At 38.6% G+C, this 27,922-nt stretch overlaps 1 protein-coding gene across 10 annotated transcripts; it reads left to right on the plus strand.

The window, feature by feature from the left end:
• On the plus strand, positions 1 to 27,697 carry foxp3b (forkhead box P3b). 10 transcript variants are annotated; one of them, XM_034591462.1, is made up of 14 exons: positions 1 to 246; positions 571 to 607; positions 5,754 to 5,867; positions 7,725 to 7,809; positions 8,549 to 8,685; positions 20,186 to 20,278; positions 20,877 to 20,964; positions 21,817 to 21,891; positions 22,075 to 22,231; positions 22,378 to 22,454; positions 22,557 to 22,658; positions 23,121 to 23,184; positions 24,472 to 24,613; positions 27,168 to 27,347. In XM_034591462.1, the coding sequence occupies exons 1-14, from the start codon at positions 228 to 230 to the stop codon at positions 27,223 to 27,225; spliced, it is 1,248 nt and encodes a 415-aa protein (XP_034447353.1). In that variant the 5' UTR covers positions 1 to 227; the 3' UTR covers positions 27,226 to 27,347. The 10 variants fall into 10 exon arrangements, with proteins under 10 accessions (XP_034447353.1, XP_034447356.1, XP_034447348.1 ...); XM_034591465.1 differs by having other exon boundaries at positions 24,492 to 24,613; positions 27,168 to 27,300; XM_034591457.1 differs by lacking the exon at positions 23,121 to 23,184 and having other exon boundaries at positions 5 to 246; positions 27,168 to 27,697.
• The last annotated feature ends 225 nt before the right edge of the window (positions 27,698 to 27,922 follow it).

The raw sequence follows: 27,922 nt of genomic DNA on the forward strand, positions 1-27,922 counted from the left end.
GCTTTGTGAACTTTAGCACAAAGATGACTTGTTTGTTCTTTTTGTTCAATGTAGAATAGCTTACTTTCCAACACACATATTTGACATGCATTCAGAGCAGAGTTTGGAAATAATTTTTTTGGGCTTTGGTTGAAGTTTCTTGTGTTTTGATTTGCTGAGGAGATGGGCTTTAGCTCTGCTCTGTTTCCTGCTGTGCAAATAAATACAGTGAATATCTCACCGTTGTTATGTGCTCTCTGACATCAGGTGAGTGTGTGCCTTTAACATCAATTTCCTCAAACAATCTTTTAAGGTAGCTTGACTGCATAATATTTTGACAGATTGATAATCTTAGTTTTTCTTTCAAACCAAAAGTTTGAAAGAAAGTTTTTCTTTCAAACTAAAAATATAAATGCATAAGAGTGCTCATGATATATGGTATGGTTTAGATTTTATAGTGGAGTACATAACTATTTTTCTTCACCTAAATTAAGCAATTTCTTAAATCTTCAGATTAACATCTGTCTATCATGTTTTTTGTCAAAAACCTTACTTCCTGTGGAATAACTCCATGTCTGAATCATTTCTAAGTATCTCATCAGCAGGTTGTGCCTGAACGTGATATACGGTAAGCACTAATTTTACTATTTTATCAAAAGTTAAAAATAATTAAAATGGGATCTGCTCAAATCGAAAAGTGCAGTCCATATATGTCTAAAAATTGTAAATCATAACTATGTTGACAAAATACTCAAAACTAATGTTTAAGTGAATCTTAAATCACATTCTTCTGCTTGATCAAGTGTTGATAGAGAACTCTCACTGACCAGTTTTCACATTTCTTCTCCATAATGAACACATAAGGTTCTTCTCAAATAAACGGACAATTATAAACTATGGTCTATCTGCTCAGAACAGTAATATAAATTTGAATTTTTCCAAATAGTTACTCAGCAAAACATTTTCTAAGGCCATGTAAAGAGAAATGTTAAAATTGTATTTGATTGTAGTTTAATTGTAAGTGAAATGGCAGTTAACGCAGGAAACAGTGAAAGGATGTAACTTTATATAAGATGATTCACCGGTCAAAGCCAATTTATTTTATCTGGGTTTCATTCGAAATATACTCACCTGCCTAAATGAACCATTGAATATCTAACAAGATCATCATTTATGTCAAATAAAATAAATGAATCTTTAATGTATTTAAAAACACAACATTCTTAATTTTTTAATACATTTTACATTAAAAACATCATCAACCAGCGAACCAGTCAACCAGCATCATCAAAGTCTTCATATAAGAAGTACAAATTATCTCAGCTGTAAAAGACAATAATTTAATTTGATAATGTGTATCAGAGCAGTTCTCATCGTGTTGCAATATATATTTGAAAATGTTTATTATATAGAATTAATAAGGTGTGTTTTATCTGAACTACAGCCAATCTTTGCTTGTTTATCATTAATTACTGTATATTTATCAATCTTCAAGCTTCTAAAGGTGAATATATATATATATAGAGAGAGAGAGAGAGAGATAGATATACTTTCTAGCTTCACACACACATATTTTCCACTAAGTCTGCAATAATAGTTAAGAATAGTAATTTGTTGCATGCCTCCATTGTCAGTTTGTTTTAACAATATTAGGGGTTAGCCTCAATAAAATAACCAGACAAGGATGTTGGTTTTAGCTGATCCAGTTAAGAAGTAGCAAGTAAAACCATTACCCAAAAAGTAATCCTGCATGTCCAAAAGGGTATTACTAGAGATAATCAAAGATAAAAATAAAAAAGCCTGTATTGATACAATACCCACATGTCCGGTTTACCCTTAGTCCCTCACGATTGATAAAGAGGGAAATCCATTCCTACTCAATGGATAAAGGATGCAGCCTCAGCTTCAAGATACAAGATACCTTGGTGTTATCATTTACTTGAAACTAACCCATTTTTATGATGTCTAAATACAGACATGTTTATAGTCTGAATGGCCTCACATAAAGACAGGACATCCAGTTTTGCTTAAATCCTTCCTTATTTTATGTCATTAGTATCAGCAAATTGTACAAATCATAAAAAAACTAAATAACAAATTAACTAAATAACTATCATTGTGAAAGCTCAAAGGAGAATGAAAATAACTTTATTTTTCATTCTTGGCATTGAAATAATACACAATAATTATTACAATGACACCCCATGGACACCCCCACCCCAACAAATTAAATGAAATTAAAGTAAACACAAAAAATACACCCAATACATATATATCACATCATACATGTCACAAATATACATCCATATACATTCTTCATGCTACATCCTCTTTAACTGAACACACACACACACACACACACACACACACACACACACACACACACACACACACACACACACACACACCCTAACACCCTAACACCAACACGTGGTTAAACAATTTTAGATCAAAGTCTCCTACTTGGTCATTTAAAAATACATTAGTAATGTGATTATGTGATTGGTTGTGATGTGTGCTTTGAGATGTGGGACTTTGTAAATAATAAAACCCACACATAGTAGTAGCAGAATGAGGCATCTGTAGCTTTCCAGAGAATAATGTGACTGATTACAGAATCCAAACAGGAAATACTTTGTCGAACCCATTTCTTGCCGACAGATGTTGACTCACAGAAATAACAGCCAAGTATATCAACCATGACATCAAATGACTTTGAGTGAGTAGACTTGTGACTAAAGCTCTCCTAATTTAGACAAAGCAGACACACTTTGAACAAAGGGAGACAAAGTCAAGAAGGAAAACCAGAGTGAGAGATGACAGTGAGAAGCCACAACATCTTCAGTGCTTTCACTTTCGACTCAATTCCCGTTTCTGTGGGTGTGCATTTGCAGAACACATATGGTATCGGCTGTGTGGTTTGTTATCTCGATGCATGCTTCCCTACAGCTTTAAAGAAATCTCTGATGTGACAGTGAGATAGCTGAAAGAAAGGGCCCCATTTCACATGATAACGTGCATGCTATGCACACACCATCATGACTGGTTCAAGCATCAAAAACATATAAGGAGATACGAGTTAAATGTTTGAAAGCATAGGGGATGGTTGTATAGTAGGACTGACATTCTCACTAGAAAGTGAAAATGATGATTAACTAAAAACCATATAGAACAAGAAACATCAGCTAAAGACTACATATACCTACCAACTGAATGGTTAATAAACAATAAAGATAGTGAATGTAACAGCCAACATTAAAATACGATTTTGAAACAGAGAGACTGAATAACATTGTGTAAACAGTCAGCACAGTTTAATTATTTAGACTAAATTAAATCGTCAAATAATTTTAGAATATTCAAGAATTTAATGTAGCATTTCACCCTGGTGCTACTCCACAGGTTACCTTTACAGTTACACTGCATCCAATACTTATCTTTTGATGATGGAAAGATATTAATTTACAACATTGACTGTAGTTAGTGCTGAGTAACAGTTCATGATAGATTCTTCATAATATAGTAAAGATATTATAGTGTTACCAATGTTATATAGCTGTAACAGGGACTGCACGAGTACATTTTAAGGTATTTGTAATAAAGATTTAAAATTTTCTGCTGTCATAATACTTGTGGATTAGGATTCTAAAACACACTGAGTAGTTTCACCAAGAACCCCTTAAATATTAAAACATGAAAATATTGGCATTATGATGGTAACAGTCCTACAATGGCAGTGGCCATCAGAATAAATACTATTACAGTTTTCTTCATTTCAGTACATTTTGGTTATGATTAAAATTAATAGCAATATTCCATGCTATATTTTGAATGGACGTCTGCCTCTTTTAGAACTTTAAGAGGGGAAATTAGTGTTTGGAACATACTAGCATATTGATAGGAGTAATTATTTGCACTGTAGACGTTTTTTGTTTCTATTTATGTTTTGATGGCCTTTTTCCCCATCACAAATACTTTGTGGTGGCAAAAAAGTGTAGTGTAAAAAGTACTACGAATGTATGTGTGCAAAGTACGAGGGTGCTTGATACTCAAAAGACAAAGTATCACTGGAAAAATTTAGAATTTGTTTAACTGAGTATCACATAGTGCAACACAACTCCAGGAATGACAACATCTGATCTGAAAATACCATGCCAGCATCTTTGACAAACACACGTTGGTTGCAGGTGACACATTTCATGGTACTGCACAAAAGTATTATGTGTGTGTGTGTGCATCCATTTGTATGTGTGTCACTGCACCTGCTGTGAACAACCACAATTTTTCTGTCAGAGGATCTACTACAGGAAATGTAATGTTTTGAAGACTTTGATGTGTACTTGGCGGCTATGAATGTTGGATGTCGATTAGCTTAAGAATGTGCATTATTTTCAGATGAACGCACACACAGCAATTCTTATCCGTAGATAGAATAAATAATGTTAATTGTGTAGACCAAAATACACAATACTTTCTTGAAAAAACAAAGACTTATAATATGTATTGAGGATAAAAAAAATATAGAAAATAGCAATCACAATTTGTGTTTTTCAATAAATATTTTTTTGGTGCTTGATGAAAAGTTATATGACACACAACACAAAATTATATTCAAAGAACTTAATTTATATCAACTGTCAAAATGTGAGGGTAGTGCAATTAGGAGTGATGAGTTTGTTTAAGATTTGAAGATTTTCCTGAACAACAGGTTTTACAAGAATTTTGACGTCAAATGCAGCTTTCTTTAAACAACCAAAAGGTCAATACATCAATCTGAAGTACATAAATCAAGAGGGACTGAGTGCCTGAAAACTGTGCTTAAGTAAGTTAACTAGATCAGAGTATTTTACTCAGAGAGCAAACTCAGTACTTAACCTCAATACATAAAAGTAGTACAACATCTTAGTGCATCAACTGCCTATATTCAGTGCATGCATCAGGATCAATACAATATCAATATTAGCAAATACTATATTTTGTATGAATAGTATTATAATAGCTGTACAGTTCATAATAATACAGTGAAAAATGATTTAGTGAGTACTGAATAGAATAATAATAATATATAATAATGATAGCATATATATATATATATATATATATATAAAAGTTATACCAACTTTACATCAGTGTAAACTGGTCACTAGCGACCAGCTGGCTGTTTAGTAGAATATTAATATATATTGAAAAAAGCCAGAATAAAGATAAGAACACTATACTGATGTGATGCAAGTACCTGGTCTTAGTGACCATATAGCAGCACTGCTCTTCATCAGCTGCAGTCACGAACTACTTTTTACCCTGCGTAACAGGAGCAACCCTGTAAGAGTGTGTGTACAAAATAACTCTAAAATGCATGGACAGATTTTCAAACTTTATTAGGGTATATATGGTATCTCAGTGCTCAGGTGTGGTCAAAATGCTGACTGACTTTTAGTTAGGAGGTTGATGAGTGTTTGGAAAATTGATGTGAGCTTGTTATTCATTCTTTAAGTTTCTAGATTATTATTTTAGTAACTACACGGGCCTGTGTGAAAGTCTGAGAGTAATGATTGCAGATATCTGTAGACTACATTGTATCCATTGTTCTCCGAGTGAAGAGACCGTCTCTCCAATGAGATAAATACTCAATGTGTATCTCAGTGGAGAGATACGATAGACAACATGCTATGCTGTAAAAAGTTTTAACTTTTACATTTTTTAAATTTTAAAGTAAATTTTAGCAGTAACTTGTGCTAATGCCCATTTGGAATGATAGTGTGTTTTTTTTCCAGAAATCATTTTGGGAGATGTCCAGTGAGAGTGTGCGATGTGAACAGTTCAAAGCCCAACCTCCTGCTCCACCTCAGAACATGGACATGGTTTCCCCATGTGCCTCAGAACACCAGGTATGACACAACTGACACCACACAACTATGCTGAGCAAATCACTTCTTAATCACAGATGTAGCAGACATCCCTGGCCTGGCTCCAGCCCTCACTCAGCCAAATGTGGGAAACCAGATACCTTGACCTGCAGGTCGACCTCTTCCCAATCCTTATACCATAAAACCTCCATTTCGGACAAGAAACCAAAAACATCCAATGCTATTCGTCCAAACAAACTGCTTTTAACCTGACAAAACAGATATATGCCTGGCACTGCACATTATTTGGGCGCAACTGGCCGAAGGGAGTTGGCAGGCAACTCCTTAGCTTTAGTTCCTCGAAAGAATATGCAACCTCGCCCTTTACAGGTTAGGTTGCACAATTTAACAATGTCGAATTACTAATTCTCCAAAAGAGAAGATCACAGGACATCCCCAGCAACCCCTTAACGTTAATGTTACCACAGTTTTTCATCTTCCACCATCACCAAAATTATAAATTTTAAATTTCTATAAATCCAGATGTTTCATTTATTCCATTTTGCATATTCATCATTCTTGTAAATATTCCCTTCCTCGTAGCTATTAGTCAATAAATCTCATATTTTTGTATCTATCGTTGCAAACGGAGACCCATTGAATTGAGAATTCATGATTTTATGATTTGAAGCTGATTATTAATTAAATTCCTCCTAAATAATAGGAGCTGGTGCCCCTTTTTACAACAAGTGCAAATTCATCTTAAGGCTTCACAGATATACATGATTTCTTAGTAAAGATTGGAGTTACAGTGTAATTTAAATAAAAAATTACAGTTCAATGGCGTGACCATGTATAAAACCACCACAACAACCCAGATAGAGTTTTGGGTTTATTTATTTATTTTCTTTTTCTTAAAAGCACAACGATCAATGGTTTGGGATCAGCTCAAACAGTGCTCCAATTGGTGCAGGCTCTAGGCACAAGGAAACAGGATGGTTAGTTGACTTCCAAAGCATTTGCCTCCAGTTACTTGACAACTTCAAGTGTTCAACAAGAGTATTCTCAGTTGGAGGGGAGTCCTTTAAACCTCAGGTCAGCTCTATCCTGTATCGTGTTGTGACGTTCGCGAATGATCCGATTTTTTTTTCAACGGCTCTTTGATATGACCGGAACTGAGTTGTTCTATCTTTATATCAGTGTGCCCAAATTTCATCCACTGGGATTTGAGGCAGTTTGACAGTGTTGCGTGGTTTTCTAACTAGTTGTTATGTAACTACCTAGCTAAGGAAACTTTTAAATAACCTTAAAGATACAATGAGTATAATTTAGTGACATCTAGTGGTGAAGTGTCATGTTGCAGCTGAATACCCCTCCCCCTCCCCCTTCCAAACATGAAAGAGAATCTGTGGCAGCTTCAGTTGTCATAAAAACTCAAAAGGTGTTTAGTTTGTCCAGTCTGCGTTACTGTAAAAAACATGGCGGCCTCGGTAGAGAGGACCAGCTGCTGATGTAAATATTTAGTATTTAGATATAAAGAGCCCATTAAGGGGTAAAGAAAACAACAATTCGTACAATTTAGATGAAACACACTGGTAAAAACATCACTAGGATAATTTTATATTCTATTATTTGCCAATAGATCATTTCACCCTAAATCGTACACACTGAACCTTTAAAGGGATAGATCACCGAAAAATGCGTGCAGTGTTTGCGGTGTTTCCGGTGTGTGCGTGCAAACGTGAATGCAGCTCAGAGGAGGATCAGGATCAGTTCCTGTTCATCATTTGAAAATTGATTTGTTCAGTTCAGCATTTACAAAATATGAACTTGTTCATTGAACACCGTTCATGCACAACACTGTATATATACAGCTAACATTGGTGTTTTCCCTCACAGTGTAGCGTGGAAGGAAAATGGCAGAGACAACAGAGACCGTCAGTGCTGCGTCAAGTTTTTCAAACACCGTCCAGGCAAAAAAATGGTATGCAGACAATTCAATGTACTAAGCTCCACACCAGCAACATCATTTTTCTACATCCCACTTACTGTATGTGTGCTGACTTTTGCTGGTGTGCTTCATTCTATATGTTTTAGAGTGAGAACTTAACAAAGTATTAAAGCCTTAATACAAAAGTGAGCAACTACACTTTTAAGACACAGCCATTCTTGCAGTGGTGCTTGATGGTGTTGTCTGTCTTACGTAATTGTATGAATTAAAAAAATGTATGACCTCTAACCACCTGTTTAAGCAGAGGTAGCAGTTCATTAATAACCATCAAGGACTTAAGTGAACACAGCACAGTGAACATGCACCTTGTTGTCTTTTTGCACAAACTGTTTTTCTGCTCTGACTTTTATACTGTCTTTTACTGTTTTTAGCACACCTAAATCACCTTGATCTACCTCAGCTGTTTATCGCTTATCCCTTTTATTTATGATTAAAACTTAGTTTCCAGTATATATATGTATACATATTTAAATGTTTCTAGCTTTTTTATTTATATATTTTATTTTAATAACTGACGGCACCAGGCCAGACAAGAGAACTAAGAATTTCATTGCATTGATTACTTGTTATTTCTGCATATGACAATAAAGCCTTTGAACCTTTTGAACCTTTATATTGTATGTATAGGTATTTTGAGCAGGTCAAAAACCAAAACTAATGCTTTCCATCCCTTCTGCCTTTAGAAAATAATGCAACCTTCTCCATTTGCGAGGAAGAGGTGGATGGATGGTGTTTTCCCCAGTCCCCTTCACCACCAAGGGCTTCCTTTCTCAGGCAAAGCAATCACAAGATCCCTTTGACGACAGATGGTCCAACACAGAGCTCCATCGAGGCCAGAATTCATGATGGGTGACTTGCATTGTTACATCAACATTTACATTGAATGATAAATTAGACAAACCAGTGTGTGCAGGCATTAGGCAAATCATTGCATCATAGGATAGGAAGATTTTCTTCTGTGTAATTACTGGTTGACTAAAAATACATATATATGCATATTGGAATTAAAATGACTTACTCGAGTTGGTAAATTCATGCAGATTCTGTTGTGGTCACGAAAAACCGGACCAGCTGGAGATGTCATTTTTTCCCATACAGTCGACTTCTGTGTTGTGGACTAGAAAGGGCTAATGAACTTGTCCTATGGAATATCTAGGAAGGGTTACTGTTGGAGTATCTCTGTGATTCTGTTTGTAAATTTCATGGACAGAATCACAAGGTGCAGCACAGACATAATGACTGTCCTGTTCAATGACCAAGGTGGACTGAGGTGATTCTGTGGTACTGAGTGTTGGAGATAAAAGCCAATAACTCTCTCTGCTGCAAAATTAAATTTTAAATTGCAACTGTCCTGGGTGAAACAGTTCATGTATCCTGAGTTCTTATTCATGCATGAGGGCATGTTAGGTTAATTGTGGATTGGTGCCCCAACAGCAGCTCAGTCAGAAAACTCACATTCAAATGTTTATTGCAACAGTAGAATGTGTTTGGTGTCTAGGCTCCGACTTCATCATTCCCCCAGATCTGATGGTATAGATATGATGGGAGTGATGAGCACATATTTATATATATAATAATATATATACTATATTTATTCATGGATGATGGAGAGCTGAGTGAGGAAAATAGCGGTCAGGTGTTAGGCCGCAGCTCTGGCTCAGATTGCGAAGATTTGAGGAGATCTCGTCATGGGTTTCAACCATTGTTGGTGAGCAGGGGTGCCAACAGATGGGTTGGGAAGCAATGCAAGTGTTTCATTATAAAAGAGAAAGAACAGAAAGCAGTATTATTCTTAGCAATGATAATTCATGTGTCTTCACAAGATCTATCAGTCTTTAAGTACTTATTTGGTATATACTTATATTGGGTACATGTGTTATTCTAAGGTTAGAGAAGGTAAGGTCATGTAGGGGATTAAATTAGAGAATCCCCTTTGCAGGATTGCTGGCAAGACTGCTTCCATCATCCAATCAATTGACAACTACTTAGTAGTACTGAGTAGAAAACCAAACTAAATGATGCATAAACTGTTAATTATTGGGGCTTTTATAGATTATTTCTATTGTAGCAGCATTGATGCATCACGAAGTAATTTGTTCCTTGATCCATCTACTCTGTTGGAAGTGGGTGAGGACAATGGGGTAAAGACCACTGGATTTGGAATAGATGTTAGGGTAATTCAATTTTTTGGTTGGCCAGACATTAATGTAGAATCCCCCAAGACCAACAGAAGGGGCTGGATCAGTAAAACTGAGGGAATATGAAACCTCTCTTATAGTGAGTATGGCCACAACAAACCAGGATTTAATATCTGCTCGATGACAGACAACTTGTCTGACAGAGATGCTTGCATGAGCAGACTATCGAGACTTATACTGAGATATTCCAAATGGTGGAAGGGCCTGGAGATTTATCTGGTGCTGCTGTCAGGGGAGACGAGACAAGGAAGTCATCCAAAGAGTTAATTTCTGAGGACGTGCACAACCGACGCTCCAAATGGATGCAGGATACTGGAGGCAGCCATCATGCACACACGTACGCGTAGTTAACAGCAAGTTTATCTCCGGTCTAAGGTGACTTATGAGATTGGTACTGTTAAAATTTGCAAATGTTTTCCCCCCTCTTGGAACCTTTGCACATTTGTTGCAAATTGTAATCCCACAGTCACTCTGAGACTTCCACACCGTCAACGCAGTTTTCAGTGACCAGGCGCTGTGTTTATTGGCTATAATTTCCGATTCCGATAAATAAATAACAATATAAAATACCCATTATCGATTATTACAGTTATTTAAACAGAAACAAATCTGTTTTCTCACTTTCCAGTTCACAAGTATGATTCTTTTTACAAATAGCAATGCCAAAATTATCAAATGTTACTTCAGATTGTAATCCATTAATTTTATTTCAAAGCAAGCATACTTCTGGGGATACTGAGACATCTTCATTTATTACTTGGTATATTTTTGACTCAATCCCAGAATTTCCTTACTTCTGGGCAGAGAATGACTCTTAAACAGCAAACTTTACCAATCTGAGAAGATCGGTGTGATACCTCATCACTGTTCTTGTGCAATGTATAAGCTAAATATATATATATATATATATATATATATTGCACCTTTGCTATATAATCATTTATACTACGATGATTGTTGATATTCTTTTATTGTCCATACTTAAATGCCAGCTTTGGCAGCCTGAGCACCGATAGTGCGGAGGCCCTATAGCTTTTTGTTTGATTATTCAGGCAAGTTAATCACATATTTGATGGCTTGAACATACTCACCAAACTCACCAAACTCACATCAGGCCTGATGAAAATGTATGTATTCTGGAGTAACTGTAAATGGGCGTGGCAAAATGGCCCTACAGCGCCCCCTAAAACCTAGCAATTCCGTCTGGTTTAACCGATCTTCACGAAATTCGGTACACACATTTTTCATCACACACTTTGACGTAAAATGTTCATGAATCATCATCAAAACACAAGGTTGTTGTATCTTGGACATACATGGTCCAATATCCTCCAAACTTGACATGTATGACAAGATTCATGGCCTGATGACATCTACACAGAAATCATGACCAGCGCCCCCTGGTGGCAACAGCAAATGTCTTGTTTTTTGCAAGTCTTACACTTTGATGTACCACTCCTCGTCCATTGACTACAACCATGTCAAACTTTGTCAGAAGGGCCTCAAGACATTGATGATGAAGTCTTTTGGAAACTGAGTTTTTGTCGAACACCATATTAGTGGCGTGGCGTCAAATTTCAACGTGTCGCCGTGACATACAAAATTGCTGTAACTTCGGTGTACATTGTTCAATCTCCCTCACACTACATGTGTGTAAAAAAACAGCCCCAGCCTGAAGACATGGTTTTAATGAATGGTTTGGCAAAATAGCTGAATAGCACCCCCTAAAGAGCAGCCCAGCTACCTGAATGACCGACATGTACAAAAATCTGTAGTGACATGTGTCATTTCATTACGAACAAAAAACCCTCATGGATCGATATGCTATACCAAACAGGAAGTTAGCCATTTTGAATTAAGTAGCCATTTTTGACCATTTCCACATGTTGTATTTTGTCAAACTCTTCTTATAGCTTTCATCAGATCAACTCTAAATTCAGTGAAGCTCATCTTAATTCTATGGAGATTAAAATATATTAAACATTCTAGTGTACAGTCACTGCGACCGTGGCGTGACGTCAAAGTTAGATGATTGCCAAAAAAGAGGGATTTATTTTAACTCCTCTGTGCATGGTCCAATCAGCACCAAAATACTCATCTATCTATGGGGAAGAGTGGAGGTGGGTGGAATAGAGAGAGAGATGGGAGTGGGGGGGAGAGAGAGAGAGAGAGAGAGAGAGAGAGAGAGAGAGAGAGAGAGAGAGAGAGATCAGGAACATCACATTTGAACTCTGTAAGACTAATTGTTGTAATGAAAATAATTACAAGTCACATGTTGGAAATGCTTTCCTGTAGAAATACGTTTTAAGCAGTGAAAGATGTGTAATGAGTTAGCGAGCCTAATCTCATCAGTCAGGGAGTTTCAGAACCTCGGAGCCCTGACTGAGAAACCCCGGTCACCTTGAGTAGCCAGCCTTGACCTTTGGGACAGCCAACCGGGACAGGCTGGCTGATCTCAATTACGACTGGGATTATAGGGAGTCAAGACCTGCAAAATGTATGTGGGGGCCCATGTTGAGCTTTAAAAGTTATTAAAAGAATCTTAAAATCAATCCTGAATTTAACTGGTAACCAGTGATGGGACGCAAGAATTGGCGTGATATGAGCCCCACGGTTTGTATTTGTTAAAATACGAGCAGCAGTGTTTTGAACAAGCTGCAAACGAGTTACTACGGATTGGCTGAGGCATGTATACAGGGCGTTACAATAATTCAGGCAGGAGAAAACAAAGCCATGTATTAACTTTTCTAGGTCAGGGAGAGATAGAACCAATTTGATTTTAGAGATGTTTTAGTAGATGGAAGTAACAGGATTTAATGATTTGATTAACATGTGTTTTGAAGTTCAGATGAGAATCGAATGTGACACCTAGATTTTTAGCTGTAGTTTTAATATTGGCTGCCAGGGGACTGAGAAATGATAGGGTTCTGCCTGCTGGCTGGTCGGGACCGAAGATTTCAGTTTTATTGGAATTTACCTGAAGGAAGTGAAATCCATTCCTTAATGGCGGATAGGCACTCTGTCAGGACACTCATGTGGCTGACGTTGTCTGGCTTGAAGGACAAGTATATTTGGGTGTCATCAGCATAGGAATGGTATGATATCCCATTAAAAAGGCTGATGATGTTTCCTAATGGGAGCATGTAGAGTGAAAATAGAATGAAACCTTGTGGCACTCCACATAACAGTGGAGCCAAGGATGAGGTGTTATTTCCGATGGAAACGGTTATTTGTCTATCTGAGAGATATGACTTGAACCAACTAAGGGCAGTGCCAGATATGACGACGCATTGCGTTAGTCTATTGATCAGAATGTTATGATCAATGGTGTCAAGGAGCAGTAATACCGTGCATCACCAGCATAGGCAGACATTAGTAAATCATTAGTAATTTTAAGGAGAGCGGACTCCGTACTGTGACATTTCCGGAATCCTGACTGGAATTTGTCGAAAATTGTATTATTCTCACACACATCTAGCAGTTGGGTCAGAACCACCTTTGAATTTTGGATATGAATGGGGGTTTTGAAATGGGCCTTTAATGATTTGTTATATTTTTGGAAATGATTCGTCAAGATTTGGCTTTTTCAATAAAGGTTGAATGGTAGCTTTCTTAAAGTAATCGGGGACTTTGCCAGAGGAAAGGGAGCAATTAATAATTCTAAGAAGGCTAGGGCCAATAGTATTGATTACTACTTTTAGGAGTAATGTGGGTAGGATGTCGAGAGGGCTTGAGGACGAGCGCATGTGCAACACAGTGTCGATGAAATCAGGGCCACGTGGGGCCACCTTGATACAGTAAAGGCTATAATCAGAGTTTGTCCTTTTAAGCAGCACATAAGTCTAAACTAAATGGATGTCAAATCAGTATGCAGAGCACTGACCACTAAATCAAATATTGCACAAAATAAAAACTGAGCCGGGTCACTTTTGACCCATGTGTATCAAAGGGTTAAAGGGATAGTTCACCCAGAAATGAAAATTCACTCATTATCTACTCACAACTATGCCGATGGAGGGGTGGGTGAAGTGTTTGAGTACACAAACGACTTTAGGAGTCTCAGGGGTAAACAGTGTAGCAGCCAAATCCAATACAATTGAAGACATTAGTGACCTATCATCAGAAGTAATAAAACAACATAAAAAACACAACATGCCTCCGTACTGCTCGTGTGGTGTCATCAAAGTGTCCGCAAGCCCCGACATTCAAATTCGACTGGAAACTGCATCATTTACACCATGTTTTTAGCCTTAATGTCCGCTGATATCTTCAGACGAGGTGCATTCAGGGACCGGGAATGCTAACGTCTGCTAGCTTAGCAACTTCTGGTGGACTTTTGGGCTTAAAACACGTTGGAAATTAACTTGTTTATTGACCTGAACAGATCTATTTGTCTGTATGTAGTGGTAGTGATAGCACCACCTACTGCCAAAAAGAGGTGAGCCTCGTTTTACAAGTTTAATTTGATTTACATTAAATTTTCACCTTGTGGTCTACAATTATTGGCGTGGAACGCGTGATTAGTGGGCATGGTCCATGCAACGGACGCAGGAAGTGACGCGTTTATCCTTCCCGTGGTGCACAAAATGCACACCAAACGCACACAACACGGAGCCTTATCCCGGTGCCGACTGCCCTAGTTGATTGAGCTCCCTTACAAGAGGGCGAGTTCAGAAATTATAGCCGACTGCAGAAGCCATGGCACCACTTGTTACTATTGTGCTTTTACTTCTGGTGACTGGTGAACTCCTGTGTATGAGTTTGCCCTCTCCACTGGTGCACACGGAAACTCGGATGGTATACTCCAGGGATGCCCTACTAGCACTGCGGCTCGAGGGAGTTTCACCTCTGATGCTTCTCCCGGAGACCGTCAGAGGGAAGCCTGCTGGAAAACAGCGTTGGCAGAGGAGGGGCAGGAGAGGAGGCAATAAACAGCAGCTCTGTTGGAGGGGTAACAGACCCCCGCTGCCCCCTATGATCTTAAGCAACGTGAGGTTGCTGTGCAACAAAATGGATGAGCTCCACTTAAACACAAGATACAGTCACGAATACAAAGACTTGTGTATCATGGTGTTTACTCGAAATAAATCATCAGGGAAGTGCAGAGGTGGAGGCTTATGTATCTTTGTAAGTAACAGCTTGTGCAAGCAAGTCATGATAATAAACCCTATGTGCAGCCCTGACTTAGAGATCCTCTTTCTCTCTTTGTGACCGTTATACCTCCCTAGAGAATCTGGGAACATCATTATCTGTGCTGCTTATCTTCCTCCAAGTGATAATGCAAAAAAAGCTGCAAATCTCCTTGCTGAATGCACCCACACCCAACTCCAGTGCACTCCAGGGGCCCCTATCATCCTCGGTGATTTTAATCACTGCAAACTGGAGGTGGCATTGCCTGGTTTTAACCAGTATGTAAAATGTGGTACCAGAAATAACACTGTTCTGGACAATTGCTTCAGTATTATCAAAAGTGCCTACAAAGCTAATGCCCTTCCTCCTCTCTCTAACTCGGATCACTCTACTGTTCATCTGTTGCCCACATATAAATCTGCGCTTAAGTCAAGCAGGCCCCAGCTAAAGACTGTGCTGCATGCGTCTGAAGATAGCATTGAAACTTTAAGAGGCTGTTTCCTTAGCATGGACTTTCATGACCTAGGTATTGATGAGGCAACAGTGACTATCACAGATTACATTAAATTTTGTGTTGACAATGTATTTCAGAAAAAAATAATTTTACATTTACAATCTTACAACAATAAGCCATACATAACTAAGGAGGTTTAAATCTGCATTAACAAAAAGAGACTGGCTTTCAGGAACAAGGACCGTATGGGTGTGGCTACAGCACAAAAAAGATCTTAATCCTGCTCTGAGAAAAGCAAGAGAAAAACATTGGGCGGCTGTCGAACAAAGCTCCATGGACACAAAAAATCTGACTCAATGAAAAGCATCACAAATATGAACGCCAGTAGGATACAGCTCTCCACTATGAACGATCAAGTAAGAGCTGATGAACTAAATTACTTTTTCCAAAGGTATGAGACTTGGGACCTCTCTCAGAAGGGGGCTGAGGCCTCAACCGCATGTAATGCTTCCCACTGTCTAATAATTAAACCACAGCAGGTACAGTGTGTCTTTAGCAGAGTCTGTAATAAGAAATCTACAGGTCCTCATGGCCTGCCTGCCATCCTCCTAAATATGCAATGCCTATAAAAAATAAAAATTCTTGGCTTTTTTGACAAGAATTTGCAAAAAAAAACTCTTTAATATCAAAGTGAAAACAGATTTTTACAAAATAATGTCAATTAATAAAAAATATATAAGGTAAAGTAAATGTTTGCATAAATATTCACCCCCTTCAGGTCAGTATTTGGTAGATGCACCTTTGGCTGCAATCACAGCACTGAGTCTGTGTGGATATGTCTCAATCAGGCTGGCACATCTGGACACTGCAATTTGTCTCCATTCTTCCTTGCAAAACAGCTCAAGCTCTGTCAGGTTGCTCGGGGATCGGGCGTGAACAGCTCTTTTCAAGTCCAGCCACAAATTCTCGATTGGATTGAGATCTGGGCTTTGACTTGGCGACTCCAGAACATTCACCTTGTTGTCTTTGAACCATTTCTGTGTAGCTTTTGCTGTATGCTTGGGGTCGTTGTCTTGCTGGAAAATAAATCTTCTCCCAAGTCGTAGTTCTCTTGCAGACTGAGTCAGATTATCCTCCAGGATTTGGCGATATTTTTCTGCATTCATGTTCCCCTCTACCTTTACAAGCCTTCCAGGGCCTGCTGCTGAGAAGCATCCCCAGAGCATGATGCTGCCACCACCATGCTTCACGGTGGAGATGGTGTGTTTGTGGTGATGTGCAGTCTTTGGTGTTCGCCAAACATAGCGTCTAGTCTGATGGCCAAAAAGCGAAATTTTTGTCTCAACAGACCAAAGAACCTTCTTCTAATTGACCTTGGAGTCTCCCACATGCCTTTGGGTGAAATCCAGGCGAGATTTCATATGAGCTTTTTTCAACAGTGGCTTTCTCTTTGCCACTCTCCCATACAGCTTCGACTGGTGAACCCGGGCAACAGTTGTTGTATGTACAGTCTCTCCCATCTGAGCCACTGAAGCTTTTGGTCATAGGTGTCTTGGTGGCCTCCCTCACCAGTCTTCTTCTTGCCCGGTCACTCAGTTTGTGAGGATGGCCAGCTCTAGGCAGATTTAAACAAGTGCCATACTCCTTCCATTTCTTAATGATGGATTTAACTGAACTCTGTGGGATGTCCAGTAAGTTGGAAATCTTTTCTCTGGAAGAAATCTATTATCACTCCAGTGCCAAAAACATCATGTCCGGCTACTAACAATAACTTTAGACCAGTAGCGCTTACATCTGTAGTTATGAAATGTTTTGAAAAGATCATTGTGAATATGCTCAAGGGGGATGTCGATGATGTTGATGTTTGTCCTGCAATATACTTCGATGAGATTCACACCTTTAAAGACTGGTGTGACAGTCATCATCTAATTTTTAACATAAAAAAGACGAAGGAGATGATATTTGACCCCAAAGAGGTGAGAGTCCATGACCCAATCATAATCACTGACAATGTTATCGAGCAGGTGGGCACTTTTACATATCTGGGCATACAGCTGCAATCTTAAATGGAGTGCCCATGTAGACTTTCTGTGTGGGAAGTTAGCTCAAATAATTGCACTTTGTCTAGCACATCTTTAAGTTTTAATGCCCGTTTCTGTTTTTCATCTGGCTTATCTTGTTATATCCTTGTAGTGTTTTTCGGGCAGGTGCAATATCACTTTTATTCTGCATTATTATTCTAGGTCTTGCGTGATATGTCCTTGTGTACTGTTTTTTGTTGTTGTTGTTTGTTGTACAATGTTCTCTTCTGCAGCTGCTGTAGCACTTTGGTCCAAGACAAATTTCCCTATGGGTCAATCAAGTATATTTGATTTGATTTGATTGTGAGTGAGCGTTGAGGCTCTCCCTGTGTTTCAGGTAAACTTGGTCTAAAGACCCAAGGTGAAGCTGAACTCTGCCAAGGTTAGCTTTGAAAATAGGATCATTGATTTTAGGATCACCAGTGTCAAACAAAAGCACTTTGCGTTGAGCTGGCCACGTGTGTATTTTCTTCATACCTCCCGGGGTCTCCTATGAATGAGGATCATCAGTTTGTGGGGCCTGTTATTAATTATGCAGCGTTTATCTGTGTTCCGACTATCACCAGATAACATGAGCGATTCCTTAAAGAACATCAGCAGCAGATAAATATATACTGTAGTGTATAAATATATTCATACATACACTGATGTTATCGATGTTTTCTTTCTTGTTTTTACTTGTGTTTGGACATGCTCTATGTGCCTTTGAACAAATATAGTTGTTTTAAATTGAAATTTGAATTGAATCAGGTGTCTTACAGCTGACAGAGTAAAAATAGGCTTCATTTAGGTAAAGTGCACCAAACACTCAGCGGCTCGGTGGCGTAGAGATCGTCATCAGTCAAGGCAATCATACTACTTTTCCATGTCGTTTCGGTTTCAGTTTTAATTGTAAGACTTCCTCGTGATTAAGGCCTGATAAATTAACAGCTCTTTCTGGATGCGGTGCACAGGCCACCCCGCTGATAGGTTGTTTGCGGAAGCTATTGCTACGGGTGGTAGAGCGGTCGTCCTCTAACCACAAAGTTGGCAGTTCGATCCCAGTCTTCATTGGACAAGATACTGAACCCCGAATTGCCCATAGAATCACTGTAAAGCAATTTGAGTGGTCATCAAGACTAGAGAAGCACAATATAAATGCAGACCATTTACATTTACCATATGGCGTGGACTGATTCAGACTCGGAGTGAATCTCAAGGGATTGAACCCGAGTTTCGGGAATAAAGCTGACTTCTTCCCCTGAGGACAACACTGAGACGCTGAAGGAACTGGCAGCAATACTGATGCAGGAGCGGGGGCAGTCAAAGGGAGTGATGGGACATTTTAATAGGGTGGGTATGTATTATAGATGATTGTGAAGAGTGAGGTATGTCACATGATTGGAGCAGCGCAGCTCGAGTTGGCTGCCTGAACTAGCTCGCAAGCATCGCTCCGTTAGTGGGCACTGAGCACTGTTCTCAACAGTCCAACTCTACCTCGATGGTCCTGAGCTTTTCGTTATTAACAAAAAAAGTTGGATAATAGCATTTGAATGACTTAGACAAGAAGTTCAAACATCCAGAAGAAGCTTGGATGATAACAATTCCTCTCAAAAGGAATCAGTTGATGTGACGTATATGATGCTTCCCTGTTGAGGTTTTCCAGGCATGTCCAACCTTAAAGAAGTGGAATCATCTCCCACTTTCAGTTCGGGAGGCAGACACCTTCTGTACGTTTAAGAGTAGGCTTAAATCCTTCCTTTACGATAAAGCTTATAGTTAGAGGGACATATGACACATGGAGCTTCTCTTCCCAGCTTCTCCTTCCTCTTCTCAATCCTTATCACATCAAAGAAATGAATATCTCATCAATACATGTTACTGACTTGACTTCAGGATTTTGAAGACTTCAGGTTTTGAAGTCTTCTACCTCTCAGCCACAGGGGCGGCTGTGGATCATGATCGTGGTGGCTGCTGACCATGGACTATGATTACAACAAGACTGCTTGATATACAATATGTCTCCTCAGATACTCGGCCATTACTGACAATAATCCATCAATTCATTGACCTTCCATTATGCTACAAAGTGTTTATTCTAATCAATGCTGCAAATACCCATATCTTTCTGATGTTCTCCTTTACACTTGACATCTATTGCACTTCTGTCCGTCCTGGGAGAGGGATCCCTCACATGTAGCTCTCTCTGAGGTTTCTACCTTCTTTTTACCCTGTTAAAAGGTTTTTTAGTAGTTTTTCCTTACTCTTGTTGAGGGTTAAGGGCAGAGGATGTCACACCTTGTTAAAGCCCTATGAGACAAATTGTGATTTGTGAATATGGGCTATACAAATAAAATTTGATTGATTTGATTGAAAGAGACCCCATTAAACATGTTTACATATGTCATCTGGCCTGGTTACATAAAAAGATCACCCAGGAAGAGCTGGAGGATGTGGCATCTTGTACGTTACACATGATGTCACTGAGACTTTCCTTTTCCCTCCAGCATCTCTGAGGGGGCCAGTGCTCTGTTTGTGAGTGGCCTATGTCGCTGGCCCGGCTGTGAGGCTTTGTCTACCGATTTTCCGAGCTTCTTAAAGTAAGTAGACTGCTGAATACATTGAATCATTTAAGTGTTAAAGCATTTTTTGGAATGGTTATTTCCCACCTTCACTAAGCACAGATTGCTGAGGATTGCTCAATCCTGGCAGCACCATGTACTTAGCCTCCTGAGACCCAGAATTCTTTTAGACAATTCCAGTATTAGTATTGTGGTCAAAAGAAACATCTTTTAAAAATGTTATTTATGTTATGTATTTCTCACCAGTTCCTTGAAGTGGACATTGGGTCTCAAAATTTCTTTTCAGATTGTTATACATTGGCTCTTAGCCATTATGGACGGAGATGTACTATTCTGAGCTTTCACCTTCCTCCTCTACTGTCTGGCCTTCCTCAACCACACTGGCAGACGGACTGAAATGTACCTTCTTCTATCTATTCATGCATCCATATGGGAGTAGAGTGAAAAATGTTGAATTAATTTAAATAACATTTCAAGTGGGTTAAGTGTTGCTCTGGTTGAGAACAGATTTATTTATAGTACCTAAAAGAGGGAGTAGAGCTTCTTATCTAATTTTGGATTTCATTGCATACAAGAGCATTTTGACCTAAAAACTTTGCCCTGTTTTGTCTTTTAGGCATCTCCATTCTGAACACAGTCATGGTGACAGAAGTATTGCTCAGTGCAGGGTCCAGGAGGATATTGTCCAGTGCATGGAGAGTCAGGTGGGACATAGAAGAACATAGAATTTTACGAGTACACAATAAATATCAATGTAGTTTCCCATCCCATTTTGGGGTTACAAAAAAGCCCTTATTTACAAACACACACATATTCTTCTCTTACTAAATATACAAAACCTGTGGAAAGAAGACAAGGGAAAAAACACATTGCTTACACAACTCTTACTTATACAAACTGACTTGATAGAGAATTTTCTTTTTGTCTTTGTCTTCTTTTTTTTTTTTTTTCTAGTCTCCTAGGTTTTCTCCGGATAACTCAAGTCAATCTATGCACTTCAGCCATGTGTACAAAATCATTTTATTTATTTTTTATCTTACAAAACAGACCATTGCAGAATTAAAAAAAGAAAAAAGGGACAGTAGAAAACAAGACAAAAGTACATCATTTAGACATCACATCGGACAGATCCACTTATCCTTCTCTCAATTAATGTATCATCCAGTTTCCACAGTCAAAAGGTAAAACACTTGATCTCAGCTGGTCACATTGTGATCTTTGCTTTTTTGACAGATTATATACAACAAAGTTTTCCTTACTATATTCAGTTTTTATCTTTGTAAAAATATACAGTGTTGCTGTAGAGCATATAGATTTTCTGCCATACTAAACCATAAATAATTCAACAATGTGCACACATTTTTAGATTATAATATGCTTGTGAAAAAAAAGCCTTATTTCTAATATGTACAGTGTAGACACATTGTTTTGTATGAAACTCATGGATCTGTTACTTCAACTATCTGAACCGTATTTTCTTAAATATTTCTAACTTTGGGTGAGTGTGATGACTTATTCAAGCACAAATGAGGTAAATCCAATACTTATTGTTTCAGCTCATCCTGGAAAAACAGAAACTATTTGCAATGCAACTTCATCTACACCTCTCTGAACTCAAACACACTGGCTTGGTATGTTGGCTCTTGTTATTCTTGGCTTTAACTATTTCTGTCTGCTTGATTTACTTGATTAAACATGGGTAGCTTTTGTAATGTTAAGAAGACTAGAATATAAAGTCTTCTATTTATGATTTCTCTGCATAAAAAAAGCAAGTATCATTGTCTGTTACTGTCCACCTCCATCACTGTACGCAGAGGACAGATTCTGAGTGGCCACACAGCCTTCCTCTGTTCCTCCCACAGCCTCACGTGGCAGATGGAGACAGGAGAGGGCAACAGTGGTGCATGAAACAGCTGGGGGAGTTATCCCAGCATGGCTACAGAACTACTGCTTCTGCCAGCCTGCTGCCAGGTAAAACATTTCCACAGATATTTATAGTTGATAAAGTATTACAGAAAAAACAAAAGGAACTTGTTCAAAGATTTCAAAATGTATTTAAATTTCAATATATGTTTTACACTATGAATTGATGACATATCATTATTGTTATTGTACAGATTTGGTCCCCAGCATTGAATATTACAAATACAAAAACATCAGGCCTCCATACACCTATGCCTTCTTGATAAGATTGGTGAGTTTCATTTCAAATTGGGTAGTAAAAATAAATCGTTATTATAGTGGCTATTTAATCAATGCTGAGTTGTCACAGCTTGTTTTGTGTTTTGTGTTGTAGTCCATCGTGGAGTCTCCAGAAAAACAGCTCACACTTAATGAGATTTACAACTGGTTTACCACAATGTTCTTCTACTTCAGACACAACACTGCTACCTGGAAGGTTTGAAATGTTTTTATTACAAATTCATTCAAGTCGCTGCTTTGAGCCCAGGTTCCTCTGAACCCAGAATTGCCCCTGACAGTGTATCAATGGTGTGTGATAGATAAAGTGCTGCATATTGAATCACTGTATGAATGTATGTGTGAATGGGTGAAGGTGACATTAAAGCATTTTAGAGGTAGCTATATAGATACAGTCCATTTACCATTTAGCCACCTACAGTATCTACATCCCTTAATGAGGTCAAACAAAATGGCACAAACATTCTGATTATTAAGCCAGGGTTTTTTTGGCATGCAAGGTTTGTTAGAGCAACACTATGAATTCATCACATAGGTTGGATGGTGGAATTAGGAAAATACCCATGGCTATCATTTGCAAGTGTTAATATTACACAAAAACTTTTTTATTAATTTAATTCTTCTTCTCTTGGTTCACTTGTGGATGGCAAACAACTCCAAGGTGCATACCGCCAACTACTGTTCCTGTTTCAATACACGTTTTACACCAGGAGGTCACACAATAGGTACGTTGGACTTGGTCTGACTGCAGCTGTCTTTATCCTCCGATGTGATCTGCCAGTGGCTGCAGGGGTGGAGTAAAAAAACGAACACAGTTGGACACAGTCAGACTAAGTCCATCTCAAATGCACCTACTTTCTACTTCTCGTAGCGCAAGTGAAAAGAGAACAACAACCGATCTCGCTGCGTTTGCCTTTTTGTTGCAGATTTAACGGATGTTTAGGAAATCCCTGTGTTTTTGCACGAACTTTCTTTCACCTGAAAATTAAGATCTTATTTTAAAGCAACCATGTGATTAAATATATATATATATATACACAAGGGATGGGCAAAGATACATCCAAATGCATTACAAAATAAATTACCAAATACCGTAATTGTATCAAAATAAACTACTGTATCTTTGTATTTCAAAAATACAAGAAAATACTTTTCCTAGGCAGCAGAACATCACATTGCAATCCATATAGTTTAAAACAGTCTGACCAACAGTACCATAGCAACTAACTTTCTAAGTAATTAATTAATCAATCATTCAATTGCCCATGCAGTCTTGTTCAATAGCAGAGAGTTATTTGAGAACAATCTCACTAACACAAAATAGCCACCACTAAGTTACAAGCTTGGGAGAGAAGTTGTGAGCGAGAACAAACGCCAGTGGTGGATGGGATACCACCTTGTTTTTTCAATGCTTTGCAGCACAACGTTGTTGTTGATAATAAGGCACGTGTCCATTCATTAAGTTAAACCATCTTGTGGTATTATAAAGTAATGTTGTACAACAACAACTGTGAAATGCTTTCTAGTTTTTTTCCTGTGCACAGCTGATGAAAACTTAACATAGGCTGAAAGTTCACATTAACTGTGAGCTGGTCATGTGAGACATAATATCTCTTTAACAAGGAGGTTGGAAACTGGTGTTTACAGGTTGGCTTGAACATTGTTAAACACCATTGTATTGTTGCCTTGTGGTTTGGTAATGTGTTTGTAAGTAATATGATATATTCCATCAGAAATTGTTTGACTTGGGGTCGGCTGTGGCTGAGGGGGCAAAGAAGTTCTAACCAGTTGTTCGATCCCAGTCTTCCCCATTCCGCATGCCAAAGTGTCCTTGGGCAAGATACTGAAACCCCAAATTGCCCCTTCTCTTAGAGAAAGTGCTGCACATACAGTATATGCACTGTATGAATGCATGTTTGTATGGCAAAGACTGTACTGTAAAGAGCTTTAAGTGATAACTAGAAAAGCACTATATAAATACAGACCATTTAACCTTACCTTTATGACAACAGAACTCTCCTGTTGTCTCCAGAATGCTGTGCGTCACAACCTCAGCCTACACAAGTGTTTTGTACGAGTGGAGGGAGGAAAGGGGGCTGTGTGGACAGTCGATGAAACCGAGTACCAGAGAAGGAGGGGACAGAAGTATCACAGGTACAAACATCCTCACAACAAACACACCTTTGCAACTCTGCTCTGAATAGTTAAGTGCTGTAAATGGGCAGATATTCATTCCTTGAATGGTTGAATGGTTAAACTCTAGCCCCTTTGGTGACATTTGGGGGAAAAAAATATTCCGAAGTCGTAGCCACAAGCTATTTAGTTGTGGGAATGAGATACAGTAAATAACTTGTGGCCATGAGTTATGAATATGTTTCTTAAGGAAAAGACCTGGTGAACTAAACTGAAGAAGCCGCTTTGATGAGAGATGAAACACTTCACCTAATCACATGATGCAGCCTCTATAATGGACTTGTGATTGGCTAGATGAGCATTAACCAGTGTTATCAAGGAAAATACAACAACGCCACACCTGGATATTAACCCAGGGAATGAATTACCTCAGACATAAGGCATTCATGTTCATTATACTGAAGAGCAAGAGACATGGTTCCATCCAAAAATATTGATTTATTAATAATGACAACATTTTAACTATTAAAGGAGCTGTCACACACCATTCACACATATAAGCAGGGGGGAATGATCCAGAGCTAAGACTTACCAGTGGAGAGGCGGGCTATAGCGAGGGAGGAGAGGTATTCCAGGGAGAGTCCCGGTCACACATGCATACACATGTGTCCGCACAGACACATGCAATTGTTAAAACCAGACCAGGGGTGTAAGGCACAGCACACAGGATGGAGACACCAGGCTCCACCACCTTAGACTCTCAACTTCTGCAAAATACAGAAAACAGACACGCATTAGTAGGGCTGCACTCAAATCAAGAAACAAAAATAAATAAACAGTCCCAAAACAATATTAATTTATATCAGGTAAAACGAAAACTACCAGTAGATGTTAGAAGGTGTTAGTGGATCTTCGGGATATAACTGCTTTTGGCCTTGTAATCAATGATACAGGCCGAACTTTACGGTATGCTGAGGCTAAAGGTAAAACTTGTATGGCAGTACTAGGAAAGCCATGTGACCCGCTTAGTAGATCAGACATTACCTCTATGCCTTTTTAAAACTAAGCACTGTCCCATTTTAGAACATAGGACAAGTGGAGAGTATACCTTGTATGTTCTACCGCACTAATGAATGCCTACCACTAGTTGATGGTATCGGATGCACATGTAGGTGACCAACAGTTAAAGTTACCAACTAACAGTAGATGTTGGGGGGGCGTCACAAGGTAAATCTGTAAACTATCCATCTCCCATTCCAAACCAATATTTAATTTCTTATGATAAACTTATGTAAAGGGGAGGATAAAATTATAAAACTATGTTTTATTATTACCACCAAGTAGGCTACATCTTAGGCCCAATCCCATTTCACCCCTTGGCCCTACCCCTTCGTTTTGCGCTCAGGTGTAGGCGTAGGCTGTCCCAATACCTGTTGGGACGGAGGGGTAGGGCCGAGGCGTAGGGCTGTATACCACTCCAAACGGAGATTTTTCAGACCCTCACTTCGAACAGAGGGATACCCAGAATGCCTTGCGAATCACCGGCAAGCTGGGAGAGAGACCCACAAATGTAGTATTTTCTCCATTAATAAGGATTTAAAAATTACGAAAATGATTGTAATATCTTAGTTTAATATCATTTCAATGTATTATGGTCACTTTTTTGACAACAACCTTAAAAAAAAGATCGCAATCGCTCTAGCTCTAGCATACTACCGTTGCTAGTGATACTACATGCTAGTGATCTTTTTGTGCGATGATAATCACGTATTTTCGCATCGACTACTGATGACATGTCGGGTTTTCGCGACGACTACTGATGATGCAACAGCTTCTTGAAGGGCTGTCCCAATTCGTAGGGGAAGATTTCAACCACTACCCTTTGTGACTCCGTTTCAAGGGTCAAGATAACCCTCGAAAACAAGAGGTAGGGGTAGGGCCAAGGGGCGAAATGGGATTGGGCCACATCTCTCAACAAGAGCAGTTAGGCTCCCCACGCACTTTGCACGGTGCTTCATGGCGCATGAGGATAGGGCCCTATGTTTTAACTGACAAACGTTTTCTCCACGGTGTGGCCACAATCAGAGTCAGTGCAGACAGTGTGTTTCAAACTAAAGCCCATTATAGAGGCTACATCATGTGATTAAGTGAAACATTTCATCTCTCATCCAAGCAGCTTCTTTAGTTCAGTTCGACATGTCGTCTTATTTATTACTTAAGGAACTGATTTATAACAACTGGTGGCCATGAGTTATTTATCTCGTTCCCACGACTTAAGAACTTGTGCCCACGAATTATAAAAATTATAATCATTAAAATGATTTATTTTATTAATCAAGTTATCAAGAAGGACATTTTGGTAGCGAAAGAAATAAGTAGGTAAAAAAGAGGCGGAGGAAGTAAAACAGAAACTGAAGAGGTCGGGGGGGGGGGGTTAAAGATGAAGTTTGACATTCAGTGCCACTTTCTATTCAGCTTCAAATGTGATTCCATAATTGATTAATTAATTTGAAAAAAATGTGACTAAATTGAGCATACAGTGAGTGTGTGTTTGTCACTAAATGTGTGTTCCCAGGGACTGTCCGGTCAAGTGGCTCACATCCTTCTCCCATTATTGTCCAGTGGACCCCTGAAGACCAGCAGATGGCAGTACAATGCTGCTGGCGTAATCGGTGTTTGCAGCAGTGTTCACATGTCCATTTCTACTTTGTATTATTTTCAAATTACTTATTAAATATTGCTATGTTGTTTGTTACATAATTATATTTTGTACACATATCGACAGCTGTTGTCATACTCACTGATTTCTAATTCAAAAGAAATGTTGTTTAGTAACATATGAGGCTGACATTTGTGGCTGTTTTGTCCTCAGCCTGATTTTATCCATTCATGAACTAGTTATAAAGTAAGTAAATAAAATCATGAGCAGAGAACATCCTCCTACACTACGTCATCTGTTTTTTAAATATTCTCTGATCCTGACTGATCAAATTGATCTCTTATCAAATTGAAATTGGACATGAACCACTGAAATTCTATTTCCTTTTGCACACAAAAACCCCAAATATTTCAAAAGGTAACTGCATATTATTGCGACACATTGTTCTATGACAATATTTTCTAATAAATATAAAATTTTGATTTCCTAATTCCACTGGTCACATTTAGTGTTGCAGTATTTGTGGCAGCATAGTTTACATTTACCTGACCTTGAGAATGATCACTTCCCCTGTCGGTGGATTTGTGGTACTGCAACCGAATTAAATATGTGTGATTTCACAGCATTTGATTGGCTGGATTGGAACACAATCCTAATGATTCTCAAAAATT

Source organism: Hippoglossus hippoglossus, chromosome 7 (genome assembly GCF_009819705.1).
Source record: "Hippoglossus hippoglossus isolate fHipHip1 chromosome 7, fHipHip1.pri, whole genome shotgun sequence".
Taxonomy (NCBI): domain Eukaryota; kingdom Metazoa; phylum Chordata; class Actinopteri; order Pleuronectiformes; family Pleuronectidae; genus Hippoglossus; species Hippoglossus hippoglossus.